The following is a 26,328-nucleotide window of genomic DNA, read 5'->3' as shown; positions in this document are numbered from 1 at the left end:
TAAACATGAAGTTATGCATATTGCAACATTAGTGCAGGCTGTAAAGCAGAGGTGCAAAGGCAGATCTTTGTAATGCTTTTCCAATCTTACGGCATACATCTGACACAGCTTTGGACAACAATAGGCCCTCTGAGTGCACTTCCTCATCCTGTGGTAAACAATTTGGCCTGAAACTTAACTTTGTAAAAGTTTCAGCTGATAAGAAAACTGAAAATGGGACATAACCTGCCCTTATACTTGTGTTTCTTTTAAAAAATAGAAATAGATGTTAGGGTAATCAAATTCAATACTTCTCTACCTAACTGGAACCCTGTTAACTCTACATTGACTCTTGGAGGTGGCCCAATGCAAGGGTTCACAAAATATTGATTGAGCAGTCATACATGCCTTAAAATAAACAAAAACTTTACACTTACATATAAATATGATTGCATGTTTTATCCATCATTGTCAAAAAAAGAAACACAAATAAAGGTTAAACTTTTTTGTTTGTTTGGATTGGCCTATTAGTGTATTTGCATGGCAGGGGGTCACTGGTCAAGGGTTGTGGGCTGAAAATGTTGAGAGCCTTATGCAGGGGGATGAAAAAATGGTGGAAGTCCTTTTTCAAATTGTTAAATTGTTTTTCACTTAATTCCAATTTCACAAAAACTTTTTACTATATTAATGTTTTAAAGTTTGAGGCGTGCAGACAGTCCTACCGGGTACCTTCCAGGTATGGTTTTTGTTTTGTAACCGTGCAAAACAAAACTTAACAAAGCAGTTTCAGCAATTTTAAATATGGAAACCAAATAAAATGTATATTAAATTAAACTTAAGTCAAGTTTCAGGTAGAAAGCTGTCGAAGAATTACACTGGAAAAAAATGAAATCTTGTAAAGTGTTTTTGTCTTATTTTCAGTAGAAAATGTGTTTTAACAAGTAAACAAGTTAAAAAAAAACTGCCAATGGAACAAGAGAAAAGTTACTTGTATTAAGACATGACTCTAGTTTCAAGCATTTTGTTCCATTTGCATTCTTTTCATAGTTACAAGCAATTAAAACTAGGGATGCACGATATTGGATTTTTGCCGATATCCAATAATGCCGATATATCGAAATCCCTTTAGGCCGATACCGATACCGATAATCACAAGTTTGTTTTTTTTCACTGTAAAGAAAGCTAAGTCTATCCTGTACTGGAATTTATATGTTACTCTTATTATGACGGTCTTATTTGTTTAAGAAACACACATAAAACAAGACAAAAACATTTGATTTTACCATAAATAAGAAATGTATTATTTTTTCAAACTCAAGACATTCAGTATTGAAATACAGAAAAAAAAATTTCTTTAGATCACATGAACTTTAAATGTACAATGCATTTTTAAACATAACCAAGTTGCATTTGATTATTTTAGAGCTATTGTAACAACCTGGTGACAGACACAGAGCTCTGCAGTGCAAATAAATGAAGTGCTACATTTTATTTAAGGAGCTTATTTTTCAGATGGAAAATAATAATAATCCTAACTGAATAGCACCTTATCGGCTGTGCCTATCGGCAGAAATGTTCATATCTGCCGATACCGATAAATGTGTTTTTAAGCTTTTATCAGCCGATACCGATATTGTGCCGATAATATCGTGCATCCCTAATTAAAACTTCATTTTTGTCTTTAAATAACTTGAAACAAGACATTTTTTGGATTGGTCAGGTGAATGTGCCTCAAATCAAGAGTAACAAGACAATTTTTACTTAAATTAAGACAAAAACACTTGATAAAATTCAGTTTTTGCAGTGTAGCAACACTGCTTGTTATCATAAGGACCAAAGAAACTCAAGTACCCTCTGAAGTGTTGGTTGTACATTAGTTTGAGAAACAGAACTTTTGCAATCTATAAAAATGGAGGCCTGTACTCACCAGACTAAAGTCCCATTGTGGCCCGGGCGTTAGGAAGGTGAAGGAGCTCCCTCGCCGTTTGGACCTGAGCGGAAAGAAAAGCAGAAGGAAAGATGACTTTATAGAAGTATCATACATGCATGGCTGCATAAGACAACAATAGAGAGCGCGTTGCATGGTGTACCAATGAGTGTGCTAAATTCCCAGCTTTGCACTTAAAAAGCTAATCCTGCAGAATCCTCTACTGTGAATCAGCCAAGACATTATCTAAGAAGCAATAGATTTATGTAAACCACCAGAGGAGTCCACTCTGACCTAAAGTCTCAGCTAAAGAGTGACTAAAGCAGATGACAAAGCATTCATAAATGGGAATCAGTGAGTCAAGGAGCAGTGTCCTGAGAAAACAGTCATCTCCAGTGACCTACCACAGCCTCAGCATGGTGTAGCCTCAGTCCTGCTCCCCAGACCAGGCCTTAGATAAAGACCCTCCAGGTCAGAGAGGGAAGCTCCTCAAAGAAGCCTCACCAACCTCTAAGCCACCCTAAGACCCCCTGTAAGATTTTAAGGAGGAGTTGTTTTCCTCACACCTTCCTTCCTGCCAGAGATTTGGACTCAGCCCAAAGGTCTCTTTTTGTCAGGATTTTCTCTCAGGGGACAGCTATGCCCTTTTTGGGACTCCACAGTGGGATTGTCAAGACTGAACACTCCTCCTCAAAAACCAGCCGTGCATACTGTTAATCCTTCTCATGTCAAACAACTTATCTTCAACCTGTGTGATTATGACGGCCCGGAAAAGGCCACACTGAGGACAATTACACAACACATCCTGTCAGTGAACGGATGGTTACACAGCCGGAGGAAAAACATCAAAGCACATCTCCAGATCTGACTTGTAACAACAATAAATTGGATTTTTATTAAGGCACTATTTCACATTGATGAAATGCTTTCAATGAAAGTGTGTCTCACGACTGCCGTACAAGGATAACTTACTGAGCATCTTATGAAACCAAGTAAATGGATTATAGAAGTCACACAATGACTGCAGACAGAGGGAAAGTGATGCTATTATGAAGCATTTATCAGTATGAAAAGAATTTATAAGACTTTAACTTATCTAATAAGTCTAACTTCTATAGCAGAACATTAACTGAAATGTAGTCAAGTGCAACAGTCAAAATGGGGGCTGTAGGCCAAGCTATATACAGCAAGCACTCTGGATTGGATCAGTACAGTTTAGTGCGGGTCGGATCACCAAGCCTGATCTTGTTTTCGTTTCCACAGCCAATGGTGCCCTAATTGGTAGGCAGCGTGTTAGCAGGATGCTACGTAATAGTGTGACTGCACAGCAGCACGACATGGTGTACCCCACTAATAAATCCAACAAAAAGAAAAAAACACGATGCTTGTACACATAAAGCAATGGTGAAAGACATCCAGCAATTTGTCTTGATCTTTTCTTTGTGTTTAGCCTGGAGATTTAAACACGGCAGGGTTATGTGTTGTTCTTTTGACCAATTAACAGACTGTAGTTCCTAGCCCACCTTCTGGAGTCAGATCCTAATCTCTAGCAACAAAACAGAAGGGTACCAAAAGGTGGGACGGGACGGGTTAGTAGTTTGGGGAACTGTCTCAGTTTTAGACAATGAAAAAGGCACAAAATGTGTACCAAGACAAACCAAACTGAACCTCTTGGTGGCTCTAGTTCCCCTAGGTACAGAGGGCCAGAGTCCTCATCACAGTGGTTTTGTTTTTAATCTCCAAACTTAACATCTTCATTTCAGCTAAAATCATGTAACATTACGACTTTTCTTTGACTTTAGTCTTGTATATCACATCTTTGCTTTTATCTAAATCTCATCACTTTACCATTTTATTTTCACTCTAATCTTGTTCCAATAAGATTTTTTTTTCTATCTAACTCTACATTCTTACCTTTGAATATCTTTAGGACTTTATTCATTAACGTACATTAAGACCCTGTTTGAACTTTAGTCTTGAAACATAACTTCATTTTGACTTGAATTTTATGAAATTATGGCTTCATGTCCACTTTATTTCAACATTAATCACACACATGCAAACTGTATTTGGTCTTTAACCTATTATCTGTTTATGTATAATCTATCTGTTTTCCAACTACTTTACATTCCAACTTTTTTTTTTAACCTCGTGGCATTAAAGGTTATTTTACCCCAGTTTTATATCATAACAAGTTTATTTCCTTGATCACGTATATGATAATTTATTTTGACTTCAATCTTTCATGTATAGACTTCACTGGGACTTTTATACCCCAACATCAAAGCATTATTTCAGCATAAATCTTCTAAAATAACAATTTTTTTTTACTTAAATCTCATAATGGCTTTATTTTAACGTCATTTTCATAAGCATTTGAGCTCTAAACTTGTTATCTCACTGCTTTAATACGGTTTAAACTTCATAGGGTTGCCTTTATTTTTTTTCTCTCATAATTTTGTAACATCACTTTTTAAAAGAATTTATACATGAGGACTTTGTTACAAATTAAATCTTGAAACAAGGTTTTATCAGCTTTAATTCTGAAGTTCAGAGTTTGTTCAGACTTATACGTCATACATTACAACTTTATTTAAAGTTTTATCTCACACATTTTAACTAAACTTTGACTTAAATTGTAATGTAACAACCTTATTTTGACCTTGATCACATGTGTTAAGACGTCATTTTGACTGTAATTTTGTACAGTAAGACTTAATTCCTGAAATCCATTTTATTTCTTGATTCTAGTGTGAACTCATCCATCACTGTACATAAAGACTCAAACAAACCTAAAAATTAACAACTCAAAATTTCTAAATTATTCAGTTAAAATTAATTTGATTCTAAAATCATCATTAAAATGTAACATTTATCGACATTGATTAAAACATTCCATTGAAACATAATCCTTATTTTCCCCTCATATCCTGCAGTCCTCACATTACCACATTTTGAACTCATGAAAATTCAAACAGAAGACGAAATGTTAAGACAGCGTGGAGTATGTTTAGGAGAACTTACATGCAACTACAGTGTATCACACTCTGGAGACATGGCAGTGCGATGAATCAAACCTCCTACAGTGTCCTGCTTGCATAATCCAATTACACATGATCATAACTGGTGTCAGAACAGTTGATAATATCATGGAGTCATTGTCTTGGGGGGCCTCAGATGGCGGGACCTAAAAAGGCATCAGCATCCGGAGAATGCCGAGCTGCCCAGAAACACTTGTTGTGTTCGTGTGTCAGGTCAGTGCTGCTCGTAAGGCCCAGTCATTCCAGTCATACTGCTGCTACGCTACTGTTGCTCCAGTTGGCTTTTCTCCAGTGACAGCAACTGTCCATCTACAGAGGCAGCTGCAGCATCACATAACCATTCATCTCTGCCCAGTCACCTCCTAAACCCTGGGTCAAAGTCTGTGTTAGACAGATTTGTCAGAAACTAAAAGTCAGAGAGTAATGAATAATCAACACCTTGTTTTAAGTTTCAGGCACAAATGTCAAACATTCAACCTCTTAAAAGTAGATTTTAGATTAATAGAGGTTGACACATGAGGTGTTTTGTGACTTGAATACTGAAATGATGAAGTAAGATCTGAAGAATCAGCGAGTATCCTATTCATTAACATTTGACCCCAAGTAAATAACAAGATTTAAAAAAAAAAATCCAAAAAGGCAGAAAAACTAAGCAGACAGGTTGTTCTCGACAGCTTACATCTACATGCACAATTTACCAAGGCCTGAGATCCCACTGAGACCACCCAGGCTAGAAAATGAATGATACTGTAAGGTGTTTTGGATAAACAGCATGTGCATTGAAAAAACAACAACAGCTAAAGAGAGAAGGGAAGACAGAATCTCCCTGGGTGTCCTGAAGGCGAGCCAGGGGTCAGAGGTCGCTGCAGGTGTTGTTCAGGTTTACTTCACACAGTGCTGAAGTCACTCCACATTCCTCTACAGCACAGTGTTTCTTCAACCATGCAGAGTTTGCTAAATGCAGATCTTTAAACTTAAACAGAATGCAAATGAAGACAATCCGGTTGGAAAAAATACATTCTTTTTTTTTTTAAAAAGGGGCATATTAAAGAAGTGAAGTGATTTTATACTGTGACTTTTTCCTTGAACAAATCTACGGTCATAGCAATCTGATAACGACTGTGACTTCACCAGCTGGATAGCTTTGACCCACTTCATCTCAAACAGTGTAAACATAATGACATATCACTAAACATTTCTGCTTTCATTTTGCTGCTCCTTAGCAGTGCTCTGTTGCAATTTTGGTGCGCATGAAGGCCACGACAGTCATCCAGTTATTGTAAACCTGTACTCTCCCTATACGTCATAAAATGACTCACTTTCAAAGGAACTCAGTGCACTGAATTGTTTCAGTTTCACTTTGGTTGAAAAATGGTGACGTTTTCTGGCTTTTTTACTGAAAAAAAGTACAAGGTTGCAGTTTATCCTCTGGGATGCAAACTGTGGTTGACGCTCAATAGACATTTTTACCTCCACCAAGGAGGAGGAGGAAATATTCAGGAAATGTTCAAAACGGGAAAAGAAAGAAGTGATTACATTTTCAATTTTTTTTAAATCACCATCTGGATCCAGGATTTTTTTAAAGGATTCTTTATCATTGTGAGATAGGGCCATTTTCACCATATGTGTATATAACTCCATGATAAATGGTCGGATTGCTTTGCAAAACAATACAATATTTCTGACAGATGTAAAAGTACGATCCAGATCCTGGCAATATTCTGGATACTAAGATCTGGAATATGAAATATCTACTGGGTCATCATAATTTTCAACACTGTCAGGCAACAAATTATGGTACAAACCTGCAAGTAACACCAAATTGTAGCAGACAGTCTGCTGAAAGGGAGTATAACATTAAAGTAGGATTGAAGTGTTGCGTGACAATCATAATATGCTTGGCGAAGGTCTGCGCTCTCACAGTGCTTCTCTTGTGATTAAGCAGGAAATACAGAACAATAAAAAGATAACACAGAAGGGGGGTCATGTTGAAATTTATGTTAATACAATTACACAAATGCTAATACCAGCAAAAATGACTTCATTTGTCTGAAAATTAAACAGTCATTATTTCAATGACAACTGTTCTGTTTTTATTAAAACAAACCTGGAGTGGGCTACAGTCACAGCTACAACAATCTGATGTAAAGGTTTGAACCAGGCCAAAATGAGAGGGGGATAATTAATTGTGAAATGACATTTCTAACTGAATATGTTTATATTGGCCATCAAATTTATTATTTTGTAGCGACAATTAAAAAGGTGTCAGTGTCTATGGTTCACCGCCATAGGTATTTCTAAATTACTGGATATCAGGCACCACCGTAAACTCCTGACCCTTTTGCTTATGTGTAACATGAAAGCGTTTCCAGCTTCTGCAATGTTCAAACATGAATGGGATGCTGGTAAGCTATCAGAGGTGGTCTGTTTGCCGTCTGACTGTAAAGCTGAAGCTACAATAAAATAAGCCAAGCTTCCAGACACACTGACGGTCATTGTCCTTCATGTGGCTGAAAATATGACAAATATTAGCTCAGGAGCCAGGAGGCACACAAACTCCATCAGACGTCTGTTACATCATTAGGCATTCAGCTGAAGGTGTAGCCAGTTTCTCACACTCATGTAGAAAGGCATGCTGGGAATCTCACAGTGGACAAGGGCCTGCAGCAATTAAACATAACCGCTCTTCCGCTCATTGACTTAATATCTCTGTTGAAACCAAACAAATGTGCTATAGCTAGCAGTGCCAAAAGAGGCAGCAGAAGAAGAGGTTAGAGGAAGTTAGCTCATCATGAAAAGGGTCGCCAGACGGTCACGGAAGAATGTAAAGAGTAGATCACTGCTGGAGGGTTGTTATACACACACACACACACACAGAACTGCACTTAGTGTATACAGTGGAGAGAAAAGTGTTCTTACTGGGAAAAAAAAATCAAAGTCAAAATAAATGGTTACCATATATATGTGAAATCTCAATCTAGGGGAGACATTGAAGGCTGAATAAAAGTGTACCTTCTTCACCTTGCTTCATTCAAATGCTAATATTTAAAAAAAACAATCCCCAATATGTGTTAACTAGGCCTGTCACAATAACAAATCTTGCTAGACGATTGCTATTGCTATTGCAGACCAAAAGCCTCAGTAAGAGCGGATTGTCAAAGAACAAGGCTCCGCTGCACCTCGCTCTTCTTCTTCTTCGTCGCCACTATTTTCAAACAAATGCGACATATCAGCTCGTTGGTGTTCATGAGCTCACACTTTGTTCATTCTGATAAAAAACAAAATATTCCCACACTGGGACTGTGGCAGGCGGCTTAAGAACCGTATCTTTCGTGCCATCACTCATATTAGCGTGTGTTTCCTCCTTACCCCTCAGGACACTTGCTTCAGCTCTCGCCGTGTGTACGCGCGAGCAGCCCCGTTGCAAAAGATGCCAAAGATCGCATTTTTGACAGATGCTCATTCTGCTATAAATCCACTATAGAACCTATGCCTCCCGATGTTAGGAAAGATAGACATAGTGAGCCATCTTCTCATTCAGCCTCTTTGGTCGAAAGAGAGGAGGAAAACAAACGTGCATGCACGTGTCAGTTTATCGAGGCTGGCAAACTTACTGAGGATGTTTTTATTTATCGTTTGGTTAATTGATTTATTGATTATCGTGACAGGCCTATTGTTAACATAAAATAATGATGTATTTTCATACTAAATGTGTACAGAAATCATATCCCTACATATTTGTTTGTTTTACAAATCCCTAAAACTTACTGCACACTGCTCAGAATGGTCCATTCTGAAAACAGTACAGGAGATTTGTGAAATCTCAAAAAAAAAAAAAAAAAAAAATTGCTGGAATGACAAAGTCATCGCATAAAGACTGTCCCAAAAGGTTCATGACATGTTGGAGGGATGGGCCTCAAACACCAAGGTCTTCCCATAGCTCTGCCCCTGACAGGCGTCCAATCAGAGTAAAGGGGGTCTGTGAAGCCTTGAAGAGACAACAGCTGAAACAAGAGGCTGAAATAAGTGTTTTCTGAAAAATTTAGCAGTAAACCAAGTAAAGCTACTAAAGGAATCACCAGAGTGACAGTATTAAGCCTTGAAAAAACAATACCCTTTCTTTAAAGCATCACAACACTGACTGGCCTTGACTGTCAACTTGTTAAGACTATCCAAGACTGCAGCTGCAGCTTCAGATTCTTTTTTCTGCCATTCCTAAGACGTACATCGCCTAAAGGACAACAATATCTACAAGACTTTGTGCACTTATCAGTCTCAAGTGTGGGATGATAATAGTAAAACACAATGAATCTCTCATCTGACGCACCACTGACGTGTTTGCAGGTTTACAACATCTCTTCTCATAAACTAATCCACTCAACTGGATTGTGGATAATATCTCCTGAGGTATCACAGAAATGTATCCTTGGAAGAACGATCAACTTCTGAACAGGTAGAAAGTTTTAGGCCAAGCATTGACCTGGTGGGATCACTCTAGGGCCCGGTACTAAGGTCTGATCATCAGTCAAAAAAAATCAGTAATGAAATAATCGCTTGTTTTTATCTCCTTCTGTGCATCACTTAAAGAATACATATTCCTGCTGATGATTTCTTAATCAGGGTGTAGATGTCACCTGTCTTTCAGGACAGGATGACTCACTGGAAGCAGCAGAGCTATCCGATGTCATGTTTCTCACACATGAGCTGTTTTGAAAGCAGAACCCCCCCCTGCGTGTGTAACTCTGTCCTGACTTTATGATTGATGTCACCACTCATTTATCTCTGCCTCCAGCAGGGGACAAAGGTCTTTTCTAGTCCTGTACCTGCTCTAGTCTGTAGAGGGGAGTGTGGCTCATGAGTCAGTGGATCAGCTTCTCAGCTGGCCCTGCCTTTATTTGCTGAAGCCGGGTAACTCTGAAACTGAATCATCCTAACACTAACCCCACCTGTGTTGACACTGCACTCCTCCTTATCTTTACTACGGACACTATGGAAGATACATACAATAAGTATGTCAGCCAATCAGAACCAAGAATTCACTCAGTCAATTTTATGGACGCAGCTGATACTTGAGACTGTAAGTGTACACAGGTTTTCCACTCTTGTAAGATGCGCTGCGTTAAGTTTATCAAGAACAATTGTATTTTTATGTGACACAAAGCCATTTCTGGTACACAGAGGCTCCACCCTCTCAACGTGATGTTTTAACCACGGCACTTTACATGGACAATGACCTTTCAAAGCTGAGTTCAACATCTTTGGATCGGCCTTGTTGTATTCTGTTAGCTGAATTCTGCACGTGTTTGGCAGCATGAAAAATTCCACTGCCAGTCAAGTATCTTAATGCCAATCCCATTTGGGAAATCAACCTTTTTTTTCCTCACATTCAAAGCTAACTGTTTCGTTTTTCCATAAACCTCATTGTGGAGGTCAAATGTTGGGTGATATTTTTCCATGTTTGTCTGCAGATCCTGATGTGCACTGGGCAGGGCCAGGACAAACTGGCACACAACATGGAAATCCCTCCAAAAGGGGCCAATGTAAACACTCTCAGGGATGAACGGGCCAAAAACCTACTGATTACTGTTTTTGTATGTTGGCTGTATGTCTGAAACTTGATAAATCCAATCGCATTGATATACATAAACCCCCTTGGGACGCTATTCAGCTATGCTGTTTGTGATCCAAGATGGAAATGTATGTGCAAGAACCTGCAATAAATCTTTGTTTTTTTATCATGAGCACTGCTCGAGGATCATGGTGACAGATTGATTGCACCAGTCAATGCTTTTTCAACAGATTAGTTTAAAGCTGGAATTCATTCTCAGGGGCTTTACGTACAACCAAGTCTACATATTTCATGTCTGCCTAGGAAAATTCTGACATGCCAACACAAAAGAAATACGTATAGGTTTATGTAAACATCAAAATCACGATAAACAAGGCTTTACCTAGGCATTGGTTTAAACAAATAAACAAAAAATAAATAAATAAATAAATAAATAAACAAATAATCAACTATCACTCCCTCACAATAAAAGTGTTTTCATAAAGAGTTAAATTAACAAGTAAAAGTTATTTCAGGCAAATATTTTAAGAAAAAATTGGAAGTGGACATATCCACTAGTAAATAACAGTGTGGCATATATTCCCACGTTAAATTTGTGTTAAATTGAAAAAAAAAAACCCAACACATTATTTCAGCTTATTTGCTTTGGATCAAACCATAAAATATTTGTAAAATAGTTGTGATACCAATCAAAAAGCCTGGCCTGTTGTAATTGAAGCAACAGATAAAGGGATTATTAAAACGATATGATCATCTCTGAGCAAGACAAACGACTTACATTTTTAATCAGCAGCATTATTAACCTCAAATGAAAGACTTTATGGACTGTTTTACTTCCAAAAGTAAATAGCAAAAGATGTGCAAAATACAGGGCAGAGCAGGTCACATGCACTTTTCTAACGGTCCCTTACTGCCATCTACTGGCGATATGTTGGCACAAATAATATTACCATACACTTTTACGGTGTTTAATGTATGGCAGTGTGCTTTTGAAGTGTCTGACATATTTTTTTTAGATAACTACGAGAGCCCAGTGACCTTCTTCTAGGTCTAAACCCCATTCATTGGAAGACAATGCACCACCAGCAGCCTAATGCAGTCTGTCTCAGCCTCAACATGTCATTAGCTTGTATGTTGAAAAATAACGTTTCAAGTCTATCAGAAAAATACATTTCACTGCAGCTTTGTTCAGATGAGGAACAGAAAATAAGGATTTACCTTCTAAGACTCCCCCGAAGTGGGAAGACTCTTTCTTATCAGTAGAAAACTTCCTTTCTAAGGCCTTGGAGCTTGGTCGTTTTATCGGTTTATGTTGATTTTTTTTTTCTCTGGACTTTACGGAGCCCCCGAAGGATCAAATACACACAAAAAAATGTATAGGTTTATCGTGGGCACGTTAGACTTTTTTTGGCGCGCTTTCTTGTGTGCACGAGAAACTGTCGTGAGCACCAGTCAGTTTCCGGTGAGCATGGTTTGTGGTCCCCAGTCTCAACAGTCCCTTTTGGGGGTTCGTATCTCTTCGGCTCGCTTTGGTTTCGATTAATGTCGTTGCCATGGTAACAGAGGCACCGTGATATTTCTTTGTGTAAGAGAAATTGTTTTATAATTTCACCGAAAAAACGGGATATTTTCTCAACAAAGCTGAAAATTCCTTGGTGTGGCTGGGTGAGTAAAACCTGAGAAGTTTTTCTAGAGTCGAACTAGAAACTATTGTTACATAAAGGGAGATGAAATGACACTTAGATTTCAGATTTTTGGGGTGTAAGACCATGGGCCTGATCCTGATCCACATCATTAGACAAGCCAAATCTGTATCAAATTCTTCTTGGGAACTTACAGAGTCATTTGAAGAATGGTTTTAATGTATGAAAAAAAAGGGAAATTCAACTACTTTTATTCATCTGTGCCACAGTGGAGAAGTTCCTGATCCAGAACCACATTACCTTGTATCCACCTAGCTTAAACCCCACCAGTTTCACAAGTTCTATGATCACATTAATTCTGCAATCTCACTGGCACAACTATTGATGTCCACCTCAGGGTCTTACCTAAAAGTTTTTCTCTTAAACATGTGCCTCTTTTTAAACAGATGGATACTGCTATGGAGTCAGATCAGATGGAGTCTTCTGGAGGCGAACCACCACTGGAAGAGGATCACAGAGAGCCACTCAGTCTGTATGCAACTCATAGAGATTTTTATTTTGAGCTACTGTTGTCTCTGAGCTGCCAGGAAGGCCGGAAAACTCATGATTGGATCCCAGGATGCAATATAAAACAACGCCATACCATACAATAAGATAGGATACACCATAGTTCATTAAGATACGATATACAGAACGGTACAATATCACACAATTGGGTTTGTTGCAGTGAAGTACGCTGCGCATGATGTCTGATATTTTGCCCGCATTGATGAAGAAATCAGGATTTAGATATTGGGTAAACTGGTAATTGTAAGACAGTCACTGAATATTTTTTATCATGAAATCAGATGAACTAAAGAATACTAAGAATATATTTAAAGGCTGCATATAAAGAATATATATTCTTGAAAAAGTGGCAGAGGCAGTCAAATGTTTTCTTTGAAATTTAAGTATTGATACTTCAGATATGAGCTAATACTGTATACCACTGTTTATCCCGCCCCTGATGAAGAAAAAAATCTCACAGAGTTATTAATAACCCTTCTGTACCTGCTGGTTCTCACCAGCTTGACCCAGAAGAAGGACAAGCAGTGTCCTGAGTCCTACAGAGTCAACTCCCCTATCGAAATCCACATGTTGAAAATCGCTGACAACTTCCAGCGTCAGTTTTCAGTCCTGTTTCCAGAACGTAAACCGCTGCTGCTGGCCCCCCTCAACGAATGTGGAGTGAAGGTAAAACTTTTCAAACACAGCAGGTCATTCTTGCTCTTTGTTCTCTTGAATGTTTTCCTGAATGCTCAGACATCTTTCTGTTGTTCAGAAGTTTGTTTCCACGACTCTGGGGCCCACGATGATATTCCATCCAGAGCTCTACACCTGGGGGGGCTGTGCCAGCTTTGTGGCTGACTTCCTGACCCTGGTCCCTTTGGATCCTCCTGAAGAGCTGGTGAGGAAGAAAGCACTCAAAGATGATTACTTGATTCAAAAAGCCGTGGCATGGATGTGTGACTCTGCTTGTGTGTGACTGTGTGTGTGTGTTTCTGCAGCCCACAACTCTGTTCTCCCCAACCTCCGTGATGCAGAGTCGGAGAGCCACATGCTTTGAGTTCGCCACCCTGCTGTGCAGCCTGCTCATCGGCGCCAACTACAACGCTTACTGTGTCAGCGGCTTTGCTGTCGAGGAGATGTGCCTACTAGATCAGACTCTGCAGGAGTGCCCCCTGCTGAAAACTCAGTCCCAGGTATGCCCTGCTCTTTCTGCAGAATGCTTTTCAGCTGCACAGATATGAAATCTGCTCAGGTGTGCTTTCTGTTTGTGTGTGCAGAGTGTTAACCCACAACAGGAGGAGCTGAAGAATAAGTACGCGCTGAGGCCTAAGAGAGCGCTGGAGAGTCACTTTTTAATGCAGGAAGAGAAGAAGAAACAGGACACTGAAGCCCCATTACTAGAGAAACAAAAAGTGAAGCAGGTAGTGTGGCATCCCTGCGGGAAAACCAACACAGAAAAAACAGGCTGATTCCAATCCCTTTACCTTTGACCTTTCCTGCTGCAGAGCGAGCAGCTGCCCGCCGACCCCCTGCGAGGCCTACGCAGACACTGCTGGGTTCTGGTGCTGTCAGGGTGCCGCAACATCCAAGAGAACTTCTTCATCGACCCTCTGACAGGAAACAGCTTCTCTACTGGAGATGACAACTTCCTGGGTATCGAAAGCGTGTGGGACAACACCAGCTACTATGTTAACGTGCAGGACTGCAGCAACGGCTGCACTGTGAGTGATGACACACCAGACCCATCCTGAGAGTCAGACTGCCCTATGTCAAACCTCAATCAGGTGTGTGTGTGTTTGTGTGTTTGTGTAGAATATGGTGTATGACTTGGAGGATTTAAGCCTGTGGGAGCCAGTCCTGTTTGGAGCCACCACTACAAGGAAGCTGATTTTTGAGTTATCCCAAAAGAAGGAGAGCAAGATGAGGATAAAAATTGATGACGACGAAGCGGTGCATTTTTTATTTACCTTTTTTTCTATTATTCTTTATCACTTGTTTTCCATTTTAAACCAAATGATGCACAAAATATGCATCCAAACTTTAATATGAATTTCTGAGATCGCGACTTGGGACCTGGTCTCTCCTCATTCTGCAGAATTCACCAGAAAAACTTGGTTTAGAATGTTAAACATGTGACACGATGACTTTTAAACACTCAAATTTCATAAAAAACATGTTAAGCATATTTAAAGTTTGCTTTTTTCATTCTTTTTTGTTTGTGAAGAGGAAGAAGAAGCTCCTTGTTTTTAATATCCCTAGATCATGGGTGAATGACATTACCATTTCAAAGAAAGGTACCACACCTCTACATTTACTCTTCCTACACATTTTTTATTCAGTTTCTTGATGTTCATTTATTTTATGTTATACTGACCTGTAAAACTCATTTTTTGCTGGTTTTCCTTTAACAAATTATCTCACCTACAAAGGGTTTAAGTTTCTCTCACCATCAAGGCTTGTGGAAGCGTAACCCTGCTGATGCGGCCATTTGTTTCTTTTTCAGACTTGGAGGACCGCTGGCCAGAGAAAAAGAAGGTGACCCTCTACAAGAAAGCAAAGCTGGAGAGGTTTGCTTTCTTCCTGAGACCGGACGGGCTGATCAGACGGCTGACAACCTACAAAGACCTGAACTGTGAGAGCGTAGAGAGGAACTTTACACTCTTTGAATTAATCCTAAGATGTTTTATAGATATTTCTCCGACCAAAAAGTTTAGGGGATCAGTGGGTGACATATTTCATCATGAATCGCTGAATACTGTTTTCTTTTTACATAAGTTATTATTATTGCTGTTAAAAGACATATTTTGATTTTTTGTTTATCTACTAAAACTCTTTTGTTGGGGTAGACAGTGGTACTCAACTCCAGTCCCAGGCAAAGCTCTATTTGAGCAAGCTAGTTTCAGGGACCACACAACTTTTAGTAACAGCCCTGGAAACCAATATTCTTGCTGGACCCCTACAAAACCCTCAGAGGGACCCTTCAGTGAGGCCGAGGAGGCAACAGGTTTGAGGTTTTACAGCCCAACATGAACGAGTAGAGGATCATCATTGGGATGGTTGCTGTGGAATTCCAGGGAACTCTCCAGTCTGGGACTCAAGCTGGAAGTCCTTATATGTGCTGGACTGGACACAGCTGGTGTGAGCTGATGGATGAGAGAGCGCAGCCAACACATAATGGAGCGGAGCAGCATCTGGTGTATTCCCACTGTCAAGGCGACTGTCATCCACACCTGTCCTCCTGCTGCTGAGTAGCTTTTAGACTACCTCATCAACCTTTGTCAGAGAAATAGACAAGGCCTCTTGTAGAAACTCAGACTATTGCTGTGTTTCATTTGTACTCGGAAGTCAGATATTCCAAACGCCCAACTGGAACGCCCACCCAAGGTCTGAGTTTCCAACTTGTAAGTTGGAGCACCCACACCAACCCCCAGTTCCCAGTAGAAAATTCTGAGTTCAGGGGTAATCAGTAATTAACAGTAATCGAGCTTTTGATAGATTTTTTTAATTTTAGAATTTCTGATTAGTGTTTGTTACAATAAATCAGCTGTATACATAGTTTTATTCTTTGTTTATATACAGAAATACTGCTGTTAACTGGAACGCCAAACTCAGAGATGATGTTATTCCCACTCCAGACTTCCCAGTTTCGAGTACAAATGGAAGGCAGCATCTATCTCCTCCTCAGAGGACGTCAGTCAGATTCAGGAGACTCTCATGGTACTCCTTCCTGAGTGGCCCCACAGTAGCCAGCCTGGGTCAGCTGTTCTTTGCTTTATGAACCACCAAATGGTTTGTGAGGACTTCTTTTTGACCAACCAAAAACCTAGCCACCAAAACCTTACAACTGCCCAAAGACCTCTAGAATTGCAACCCTGAAAGGCTTCCTTTAGTCCGATGAAGTCCTTCAGTCTGATGAGGTCTTTCACTGCTGACGTCTCCACAACCTGAACCTGTCTCCCAAAATCTCCCAGGTTCATGTAGACGCACTGACACAGATACAGTTAAACATGTCATCATAATAATATCTGTGTGTTAAAGGGACCGAGGAACTTGGGGTGAAGGAGTGGTTTCAGAACAGGAGAGACCACCTGGAGGAGCGAGAGGTCGACAAGGTCAACGGCATCACCTGTGATCGCTTTAAACCTGGGAGAGCTTTCCACCTCCTACGTAAACCAAATCACAGGCTTCAAACACAAAGTCTCCTTACTTTTTTCTCTCTTGATGGAGTTGTGTGTGTTTGTGTGTGTGTGTGTGTGTGTGACTGTGTTTGTACGGCTCAGTTCACAGGTTCACAGACACTGAGCAGGAAATGCTGTTTAGTGAGTTGCAGATGGATAATCTAGTGCAGAGGGTGATGTCCCCAAGTGAACTGAAGGAGTACTATGAGGGCCGTACAGACCACCTGTACTTGCGTTACGCCTTCTTCAAATTAAAAGTAAACCATAAAGCTGCAAAGGGTGACGGACGACTTATGGTGAGTAATATTCAGACTCAAGCAGAAACAAAGACCCTGATCCTGACTAGCAGGGACATGAGTACTGTGTGGTTGGATTGATCCCCGTCTGTCCTCTTTGTGCAGACAGTGGTGGAGCGTTTCCACAGGAACCCATTAATACCTGCCAACAAAGACGTCGCCAAGCGAGTGTTTCTGCTAGCTTACAATAGGATAGAGGTGACCTACCACCTAGACGATCACAGAGTCATCCCTTCAAAGATGAGGTTCACCAAACCAAGGAAGGGCGAGAACTTTAAACGTGACATGACCACCATCTTCCAGGTACGGACAACACATGCACAAAGCAGCTGAGAACTCATACTCTGTGATCATGACCTGTGTGTGGGGGCTCAGGTGGACCCAGCTGAGAAGCCTCCAAGCACCCTGGCTCTGTGTAGGATGTTCCATGCTCTGAGGGAGGAGGAATCAAGGGTGGTTCAAGAAGTTTTAGACTCAAGGCACAGGGTGAGTATAATCTGTATTTGTTTAATTCAGCAACACCTTTTTTAAACACTTTTCCACAAATATTTCATTGTATTATTTGATATATTGTAAAATTTTATGGTTGTCTGAAGACTTTTCTCTGCCCTCAGCGAACAGGTTCTTAAAGGGGTTGAGTTGACTCAGTGTTGCAGGGTCAGCATGTTAAATGTTAGAGCTGGACATGTTTGGAGCACAGTGTTTGTCCCTACGCTAAGGACATCATATAAAACCTTTAAGACATTTAATCTAGTGACAAAGGATGAAATACACTAGTAACTTATAGGATCTGGACCAACAGCTTAAAATTCCAAAGTTGCACAAACAAAAATTCAGCTCAGAATTTGGAGGAAGAGGAAGAAAAACAACTTCTAAGTTCTTAAAAGTATAACTGCAATATCTGTCAGGGTAGTCTGCTGGCTTCATAAGGAGTAATAAAATAACTTCATTAACAATCTAAGCCTGTCAGGAACAACAAAGAGCAGTTTTTAGTCCCTTCAACTGTTAAACTATGTGGATCAAACACTGCAACTCAAAGATGACTGATTCTATCACCGAGCTGCCCTGAAATATGAGAAAACAGGACTCAGGCGAAGGGATACTGGACATTGTTCTCAGGTTTAGACAGAAACTCTTCTCTGTGTTGGTAGGTGAGGGAAATTGTTAACTTCAGACAGGATGAGGACAAGAACGTTGAGCTGTCCTTTTCACCGTGGACGACGATCAGATCAGCTCGATAGAGCAGCCAGGCAGTGTAGAGCAGGACCCGCAGAGCCACACTGGTCCGTTTCACTACCGTTATTCACATAGAAAGTCTTTTAGCCTCCTAAAGATAAAATACTGAGTGGATTTTTTTTTATGATTTTAGGAATATTGTTTTTGTTTATGGATTTTAGTGATTGTTGTAAAACTGACTTTTGTTCAATGTTGAATAAATATCAGATCTTCTGATGCTTTTCACTCTTTTTTTTCATCTTGAGTGCTAATTAATAAACATTTCTTATATTTAGACATGCATTCATCAGGATATCTAAGTTTCAGAGTTGGAATACAACTAATCAATTACCCCTGGTTCTCTCCTGAAGTTAGACGAGGATAAAAAGAAACAAGACTGTCATGGGAGTGTCTTGAAAAAAATCCAGACACTGTGACTAAAATAATCAAACAAATCCTTTTTGGATAGGAGAATAATATGGTATTCAAATAGAAATATACGGTTACAAAAACACCCTTGTAGAGACATGAAGTTCACAGAAGCTAAAGTTGATGCATCAAAGCCTTATGCAGCCCCTCATCAGACGCCAGCCAGCATTCTCAGCCTGGTTTTCCAGCCTTGACCTTCGTCCAGAGGCAGTGAGGAGAGTGAGAATAGTCCTAAGACCTGCGGGAACTCCAATGAGAGTACCTATGTCAGCTCCACAAACCCCAGCCCCTACTCCCAGCTCACAGGCTTCCTCCAAAAACTACCTGCACTCAAGCATAAAGTCACAGCTAAAGCAAAAGCACAGCCCAACAAGCAGCTGCTGCCCTACCACACAAAACCGCTGCAGTCCCCAGGCAGGTCCTATCCAGGAAACAAATTTCCTTTAGATTTATTATAAAAAAAAAGATCCTAACAATGTTAAAGTTCACAACTGTTTAAATTTAAATGTGAGCTGTTTTTTGCTTGTTTTCTTGTTCAAAACTGTAGCTGGGTGGGGGCCAGAACAATATTATCTACTATAACAAATAAGGGTACAAACCCTTTATCTTTGCCACTGTAAAAAAAACTCATGGGGCTATTCAGTGACTTTTGTCTACCTCTAGTGGGGAAAGCAGGAACTGCAACAACATTGACAACACCAATAATGGATTCATAAAATTGTTTTATTTTATACATTAAGATTTGTTTGTACAGTGCTGACATAGAACTTGATGATTGCACAAACACCAATTCATACACATAAAACAGAGCTGAAAAAGTGCAGGTTCTTGTATAACAGAGCAGAAATACATAAAAATGATATCACCTCATTGATCTCTTCCAGCAGGACACACAGATCCAGGAGTTTCTTCCCTCTGCTGAAGCCTCCTTAACGCATTGATCCACAGTTTTATAACCGATTTCAAATGGTGCTAGAAGGCTGCAGCTGGCTCTAAGCACCAAGAGAAATCAGTTATCTGTTAATGGAGAAAAAGGAGGAGGAGAAGGTGGAGGGAGGGGGGTCTGCGGTGCTGCTCACTCACTGCCGGAGCTGTCCTCCTGTCCCCAAGAACACTGATTTCATATGGTGCTAGACAACAGAGACACACATCTAAACCACCATGTGAAACCAGCTTCTGGGGGAAGACGAGTTCGGAGCCAGATCACAGCTGCAGCATAACATGAACCAACTAACACCTTTTATTATCAATACATTTCATTGTTTAAATCCAGTGTGTTTATAAAGTCTTTATTTAGGATGGCAAGGCATCAACTCAAAACCTGACACAAACTTTGTTTATGAATTTGATTAATGTGCAATGAGAAACAGTGAGACTGTACTGATCACAGGTTTCATGAAAGCAAGAATCCATACAAAAAATATAGTGTGTTTGATTTTTGAAACCATTTGTATGCCAGTTAAAAAATGGTTAACTGGGTCAAATGAGACCAATCTCTAAGAATATCTGTTTTGGAGGGAAAGCACCAATAAGTAACATAAAAGTCAAGTGGTTTCAAAGAAGATTCATGTTTAATTGTCTGTTATTCATAGTTGGGTGACATGACAACCATCCAAAAGTGAAGTCAAAGTATTTTCAGCTCCCCTACTGGCTGGTAACGCAATGGAAGTTGACTGTTTGATCTGTTTGATTCATTTTTATTTATTTCCATGCTAAAGTAAATTAAGAAGGTAATATTACATGCCCTGTTCTGGACGTCATTTAAGTTGACCTTACCCAGATGATCCTTTAAGAAAAACATTGAACAAGTTAAAACAGAATAAAATAAAAAGAAATAAATAAATAAAAATAAAATGAATAAATGAAAAAAAAAAAAAAAACACAAAGTGGATTAAATCACAAATGTTTCGGGTGTTGTCAGGCTGTCTCATGGTCAAAGAAGCTCTCAGGAAATGTTACTGTATTCAATTTAAAACTTTCCAAAATAGCAGAGTCAAAGGCCCAGTTCAGAAAGATTATGATGTTGCGATAGATGTGACTCACCATACTGCGGTGACAGTATTTACACATGTAAAGAGGCACATTGCTGACATCCTCTGCTGGTAAAGTTGGTTCAGTCAGACTCTTCCTCTGACATCCTCCCTGCAGGATTTTCTCTCGGTGTCACTCGCGATTCCCCCTTTCTGTCTCAAACGTAGATGTAGATGGTTCATGGCAGTGCAGCAACATGCACGGCTGGTGTGATAAAGATTTGCCTCTGGCAACATCAGGGACTTCAAACAGAGCAGAAATCAGAACCAAACAAGCCGACAAACAGCACATGACAGTAACGACTGTGGTAGAGAAAGTGCTTGCAGCTGTTTCAGAGACAAAGACAAACGTGGGGTTATTTAACACAAACACAGAAAATGATGAAACTTTACTCTAAAGTCAATCACTGGAGAGGACAGATGAGTTACATGACAGCAGAGTTAAAAGCTCCTGTGACTGAATGCATTACTTTTCAGGAGTCAATTGAACAACTTAAAGCTCTATTTACAAACAGTAGCTGCAACATAGCTGATTTTATTATTATTTTCACACAACGGGCAACATGATGCTCTACCTCTGCAAATTCAGCACTCCATCACTGAAAAATATGCTTGTCACTCAACAGAAAGCTACCTGCAGAAGTCAAACCTCCTACAGTTATGTCATGAATGTACCTCTAGCTCATAAATCCATGACTTGAGTTGGGTGACAGACAGGATTAACTTTCTGGAAATATTCAAATTTGTTGACTTAGGTGTTCAAATTAGTTTACAAATACCTCTCAGTACACATGGCTAACAGCCAAATCAATAGCATTTAATTTATTTCTGGCAGAACTAACAAAGCTGACATAGCCAGGTATCTGCTATCAGATAGTCTAACTCTCAAATGGTCATATTAGAGGTGGTTAGATGCTAACGTTAGCTGCTAGTCTTATACAGATATGAAAGTAATACATGCTCAGGTTACTTTTTTAAAATACAAAACACTGAATGGCTTAAATTTCAAGCTAAATCAGGAAAATACCAACGCTTCTTGGGCTGGGGGCAATCTGAGCTGACCTGCTGGCTTCCGTCTACGCTTTTTTATTTAATCTCACCCCTGGATGAAACCCCTGATTAGAGAGGCTGTGTTGTTGTCCCTCCCTCACACCTCTGCTTTTGCCTGGAGGAATGTGTGTTTGGCGTCTCGTGTTGCAGCACAGAGACCTCTGAACGCTGTCATTTGTGGGAAACAGCACTTCGCTGTTATGTAACCAGGGCAAGTCGTCATGACAACGTGGCTTGCAGTAAATGCTGCATTGTGGCGCTTACAGGTGTTTGTATCAGATGACCGGTGATAGCGAGGTGTAAGTGGGAGCAACACACACATCCAGGTGGGAAAGTTTTTGTGCAAGGTTGAAGCTCCGCCCTCTGCTGTTTGTTGGCGTGACGGGTGCAGGCAGTGGAAAGTGAACACGAATTCATATCCAAAACAGAGAAGCAGATTGCACCTCACACTGAGATGCACTTAAAGTCATGACATAATATTTTGCCAAGCTGTCACATGTGGTTAAACATAGATGGACTCTGAAGCTGGTAGTTCTGCATTCTGCCACCAGAGGGAGACATGTCATTTAGAAGCACCCTGGTGACAAACAGATACTTCTGTATGGGGATGGAGCTGCCAGTTCCCACAAAAAGGAAGCTCTTATTTCTCCTGCCATCAGTTCAGAGAGGTCAAAGGTCAGGTCAACTTTTGACAAATAATTGAGAAAGTGGCTTTATATATATTATTTACTACTGAAATCTCTCCATCAGGTTACAGCTTGTGCTCTGCTAGTTCAGGTTGTAAAGGCTGGTTGCAGCCTGAAATTGACACCTGTAGGCTGAAGAAAGGCACCTCAGAGTGTTCACATTTTTATGAAACTGGATCCTGAAGCCTGGGTTTGAGTCCTGTTTACTGAGGCTGATAGAACTAGCTCAGGCTCCTTTTCCTACCTGTGGATTTGAATAGATAAGTAGCTCACATGTGGTCTTAAATTGCTTAAATTTTACTGAAAGAAATCCTTCGGCGGCAAGAAAATTTTCCTCTCCTTTAGGATTCCGTTTCCAGTCCTGCCTAGAAGAAAAAGTGATCACAGTTTGTTTAAAGGCTTTAAGAGTCAGACTGAACTCAAAGAAAACAGAAACAGTAGGAGCCTACACAAACCCTGAACCAATAGAAGCCCCTCTGCTGTGTGAATGCAGGATGGACACACACACACACGCACTCACACACACATCCCTCCGTGCTGCTCTCTGGGGAGAAAGGCTTCCTTGTGGAGGTGAGGCGAGCGCTTGTTGTTGGCTCTCACTCTGGCTTCCTGTTCTATTCTCTCCCAGGAAGTGACACGCAGAGACAGAGGCTCCCACACACACACACACATACACACACACCCACACATACCCTGACATACACATACACACCGCTGGCACTGAAGGCAGGTCCTGGCTCCCACGGGTGATGGTGATGTCATCCTCGCTGTCGCTGCATCTGTCCGTCCATGCCTCCTCGGTGCCTGGAAGCAGAGGTAGAAGTGACGTTAAATGATGACGATTGAGAGTTTATATAAGATTTCGTTTTTGTCCCTTGTTTCCAGTTTTGCTGAGTCATGGTGCAAAAAAATCCAACTGTGCTGATAATTGGGTTTCTTTCATAACAAGCCACTTTTTAGGGTCACAGACATGTCCATTTTGAATCATCAACCTTTTTCAAAAAATATAGATCTATGTACATTAAGGGATGGATCAGCAGAGAGGGGATAAGGGGAGAGTAGGAGCAGCATTAATCGAATAGATGCGCAGGATGTTCAAGCCATTTAGCAACAACTATTAGTCATGCTGTCCTGCCTCTCCTGCGACATCATCACACAGCTTCAGGTGAGAAATGGATCTGTTTGCAGGAGGGAGAGTGTGTGGGTGACACACTGGTAAAAATGGATGCTTTGTTGTCCAGGCATGATGAGTTTCAGTGACAAATACAGTGACGACTGTTTAATGCATTGTTAAACCACACCTCCTCCAAGGTGTGGTGACTTTGAAAAGATTAAAGCGTCATTGTTTGGCTACCTCGTGAAATGACGTAAAATGTGGGCAGTATTGTCCACTTGAGTGGAAGTAGAAACACACATTTGAAATAAATTCACCTGTGGGCGAATCTGTGCCATCAGATTGTTTTTGTAGCATTTACCAGAAATGTACATGTTTTCCTGACGTCTTTTTTTAGGGTGAGCAGCTTGTGTGCCTTGTGTTCCTCTATTTTTTGGGTTTGTAGTTGTAATTAAATGCCGGAAATTTGTCAGAACCTTTGTTACCCCACTGTTTCTTCATCGATAAGCAACAAAAAGAACATCAATTAAAAAAACACTCTAATTTAGTCATATTTCAAACTGTGATTTGATGATGATTATGATAGTGTTACATGATATAAGCAGCAAGAGGTAAATTGCAAATGATGTTAGCTTGATAATGGTAGTTTAAGCTAGAAGTTGGTTTGAAAGCATAATATTTTTTGTGACAAAACAGAAAGTCTAACTCTCAAATGATCATGTTCAGAGTGGATGAATGCTAACGTTAGCTGTTTGCGCAACATAGCTGACTATGCAGATAAGTTTTTATGCTCTCATCAGCAGCCTATGGGGGCAACGCCTTAGAAATCAATCAGTACTAAGGTACAATTTAGCAGCAACACGCAACATAAGGCACTTCCTATTATTACATCACTTGAAAAAAGGGGGAAAAAAGTACTTTCACCAAAAACAGATAACTAGCAAGCAACAAACCTGGACTGTGTCTGGTATATCTTAAGACACGGTGGCATAGCTGAGAAGTTTTTCAGGCAAAGTCAGGTACTGCTGATAAGACTAAAGACCTCTTAACTTTAACAACAGTTTTAGACTGTAAAAAGTGATTTTGCACATTTGTTGTTTTTTTTGTTGTTGTTGTTGTGATGGTGTTTTGTAACCATGAGTAAGGAGGAAATGCAGTGGATATAAGACCCTGCTGTACATTAAGAGGTTGCACAGAAGACACTGCAAAAATGTGTCTTTAATTAACTTAACTCAGTTAAAGCAACAAGATGACTTGTACGAGTTAAGTTGAATCAACAAAGTATTTTTTTATAGCAGACAGATTATTACCCAGAAGCAAGAACAAGGCAGGCCTTGCAGCGAATGTGAGCCGGGTTGTGAGCAAACAACCTGCCACATAACAACTGCAGTAAAGCTAGTATGCTGAGACCCGGGTTTATGAAATGCATGTATCAAAAGTTAGCCAGTTGGTGTGACTCCTGAGACTAGAAACTACAAAAAAATATGGATTTATTTTTAGAAGAGTTTGGAAAGTGTCTGAGGTCTTTAGAGTTGATATTGGATTCAGAAAGTAAAAGAAAACGGCTTAATGAAATTGTTTGGCAAAATTAAACCATTTTTCAAGAACTGGAAGTTCCCAGACTTAGCACTTGTGTACCTATCATCTTTGTTTTCAGTGAATATCACAGAACATTATTTCCTCATGGAGGTACGCGTTGCTATTTGGTGGAATAAATCCCCTCGATTGTTCCTGTAAGTGAGAGGACAGCCTTGGTTGTTTGTACAGTATTAAAAGCCATTAATCATCCTCTGCTTTTGTGACTCATCTGAATTCTCCTGGCAGACTGCTACAATCCTGCAGGCAGCCTGTCAGATGTAACTGGTACCTCAGGGCCGCTGGCCTGATACTGATCCATCCTTCCCATCAAGAACCCCCCCACCGAGCCATCGTCTTCTTACATATCTCTTCCAGGAAAGATGGAGCTGATTGTTGCAGACAGGGGCGAGGGCAGATGCTTCATAGACAGTGAATCATTAAACTACCCCCCTATCACTTCCTTGTGTGTTGTCTGTAGTCAACGATGATTTTGGTCCTGGGAATAGGGAGTGAATGTTGGCTTGGAACCAGCCATTCATCACCAGGAAACCACCAGCAGAAAGATTCAGGTGACTGCAATGAGGCGGAAAATGTGTGCATGCTCAGTTTAACGTGTGTGTTGAGCACAATCTTTTCTTGTTATCCCATCTTGAATTTCTGTTCCGCATTCGAATCAATGAACTCCTTATTAAATGAAAACATCCAGCAGGACTGATGCAGGCCTCCTCCATAACAATAGAAACTCTTATCCGTTTTCCATCCACACACTGTTTATGAGGGTAGCTGCAGCTCAGTGGTTTTAAAAGTGGAGCTAGCAACCTGCTTTGTTTCTAATAGGCAGTAGGGGGAGACTCAACTGGCTGCAAAGAGAAATCTGATCTTGTCGACTGACAAATCCTTCATTTATCTGTGATTACCATCTGAACGTAGTCACTTCTTGGTCCAAAAACAAAATGCCATCAGCTCATTAAAATGCTAAAAACAAAGCTTCAAACCATTAAACCACAGACCAGTGGGTGAACCCGTGATGGCTACGCCTGATGT

At 40.2% G+C, this 26,328-nt stretch overlaps 2 protein-coding genes and 1 long non-coding RNA gene across 3 annotated transcripts in view; 1 reads left to right on the top strand and 2 right to left on the bottom strand.

The window, feature by feature from the left end:
- Positions 1–11,953, bottom strand: part of net1 (neuroepithelial cell transforming 1) — a 40,400-nt gene extending 28,447 nt beyond the window's left edge. The window contains exons 1-2 of the mRNA XM_074698722.1: positions 11,735–11,953; positions 1,907–1,970 (exon numbers count right to left, since the gene is read on the bottom strand). The gene's annotated coding sequence lies outside the window, so the exon portion shown is untranslated. The remainder of the gene's footprint in view (positions 1–1,906; positions 1,971–11,734) is intronic.
- A 190-nt stretch (positions 11,954–12,143) lies between these two features.
- Positions 12,144–18,448, top strand: LOC141810928 (dynein regulatory complex subunit 7-like). Its single transcript, XM_074698791.1, has 15 exons — positions 12,144–12,181; positions 12,606–12,691; positions 13,227–13,392; positions 13,481–13,606; positions 13,707–13,894; positions 13,988–14,132; positions 14,214–14,429; positions 14,521–14,658; positions 14,933–15,002; positions 15,212–15,348; positions 16,755–16,905; positions 16,989–17,182; positions 17,288–17,485; positions 17,558–17,668; positions 18,334–18,448. The coding sequence occupies exons 2-15, from the start codon at positions 12,606–12,608 to the stop codon at positions 18,421–18,423; spliced, it is 2,016 nt and encodes a 671-aa protein (XP_074554892.1). The 5' UTR covers positions 12,144–12,181; the 3' UTR covers positions 18,424–18,448.
- A 1,657-nt stretch (positions 18,449–20,105) lies between these two features.
- Positions 20,106–26,328, bottom strand: part of LOC141810727 (uncharacterized) — a 71,117-nt gene continuing 64,894 nt past the window's right edge. The window contains exon 4 of the long non-coding RNA XR_012600115.1: positions 20,106–23,396. This is a non-coding gene — a long non-coding RNA (uncharacterized LOC141810727). The remainder of the gene's footprint in view (positions 23,397–26,328) is intronic.

Source organism: Halichoeres trimaculatus, unplaced genomic scaffold, assembly GCF_033239565.1.
Source record: "Halichoeres trimaculatus isolate MK-OKI-2021-1 unplaced genomic scaffold, fHalTri1.1 fHalTri1_scaffold_21, whole genome shotgun sequence".
Lineage (NCBI taxonomy): Eukaryota > Metazoa > Chordata > Actinopteri > Labriformes > Labridae > Halichoeres > Halichoeres trimaculatus.
Note: the sequence above shows the minus strand (reverse complement) of the source record. Positions and strands in the feature narration are given on the sequence as shown.

Excerpts from the sequence above, each read along its gene's own strand:
- LOC141810928 (XM_074698791.1), top strand. The coding sequence starts at position 12,606 with ATGGATACTGCTATGGAGTCAGATCAGATGGAGTCTTCTGGAGGCGAA. Across the intron at positions 12,692-13,226 it reads CACAGAGAGCCACTCAGTCT|CTTGACCCAGAAGAAGGACA; the intron begins GTATGCAACTCA and ends GGTTCTCACCAG. Across the intron at positions 17,486-17,557 it reads ACATGACCACCATCTTCCAG|GTGGACCCAGCTGAGAAGCC; the intron begins GTACGGACAACA and ends GTGGGGGCTCAG.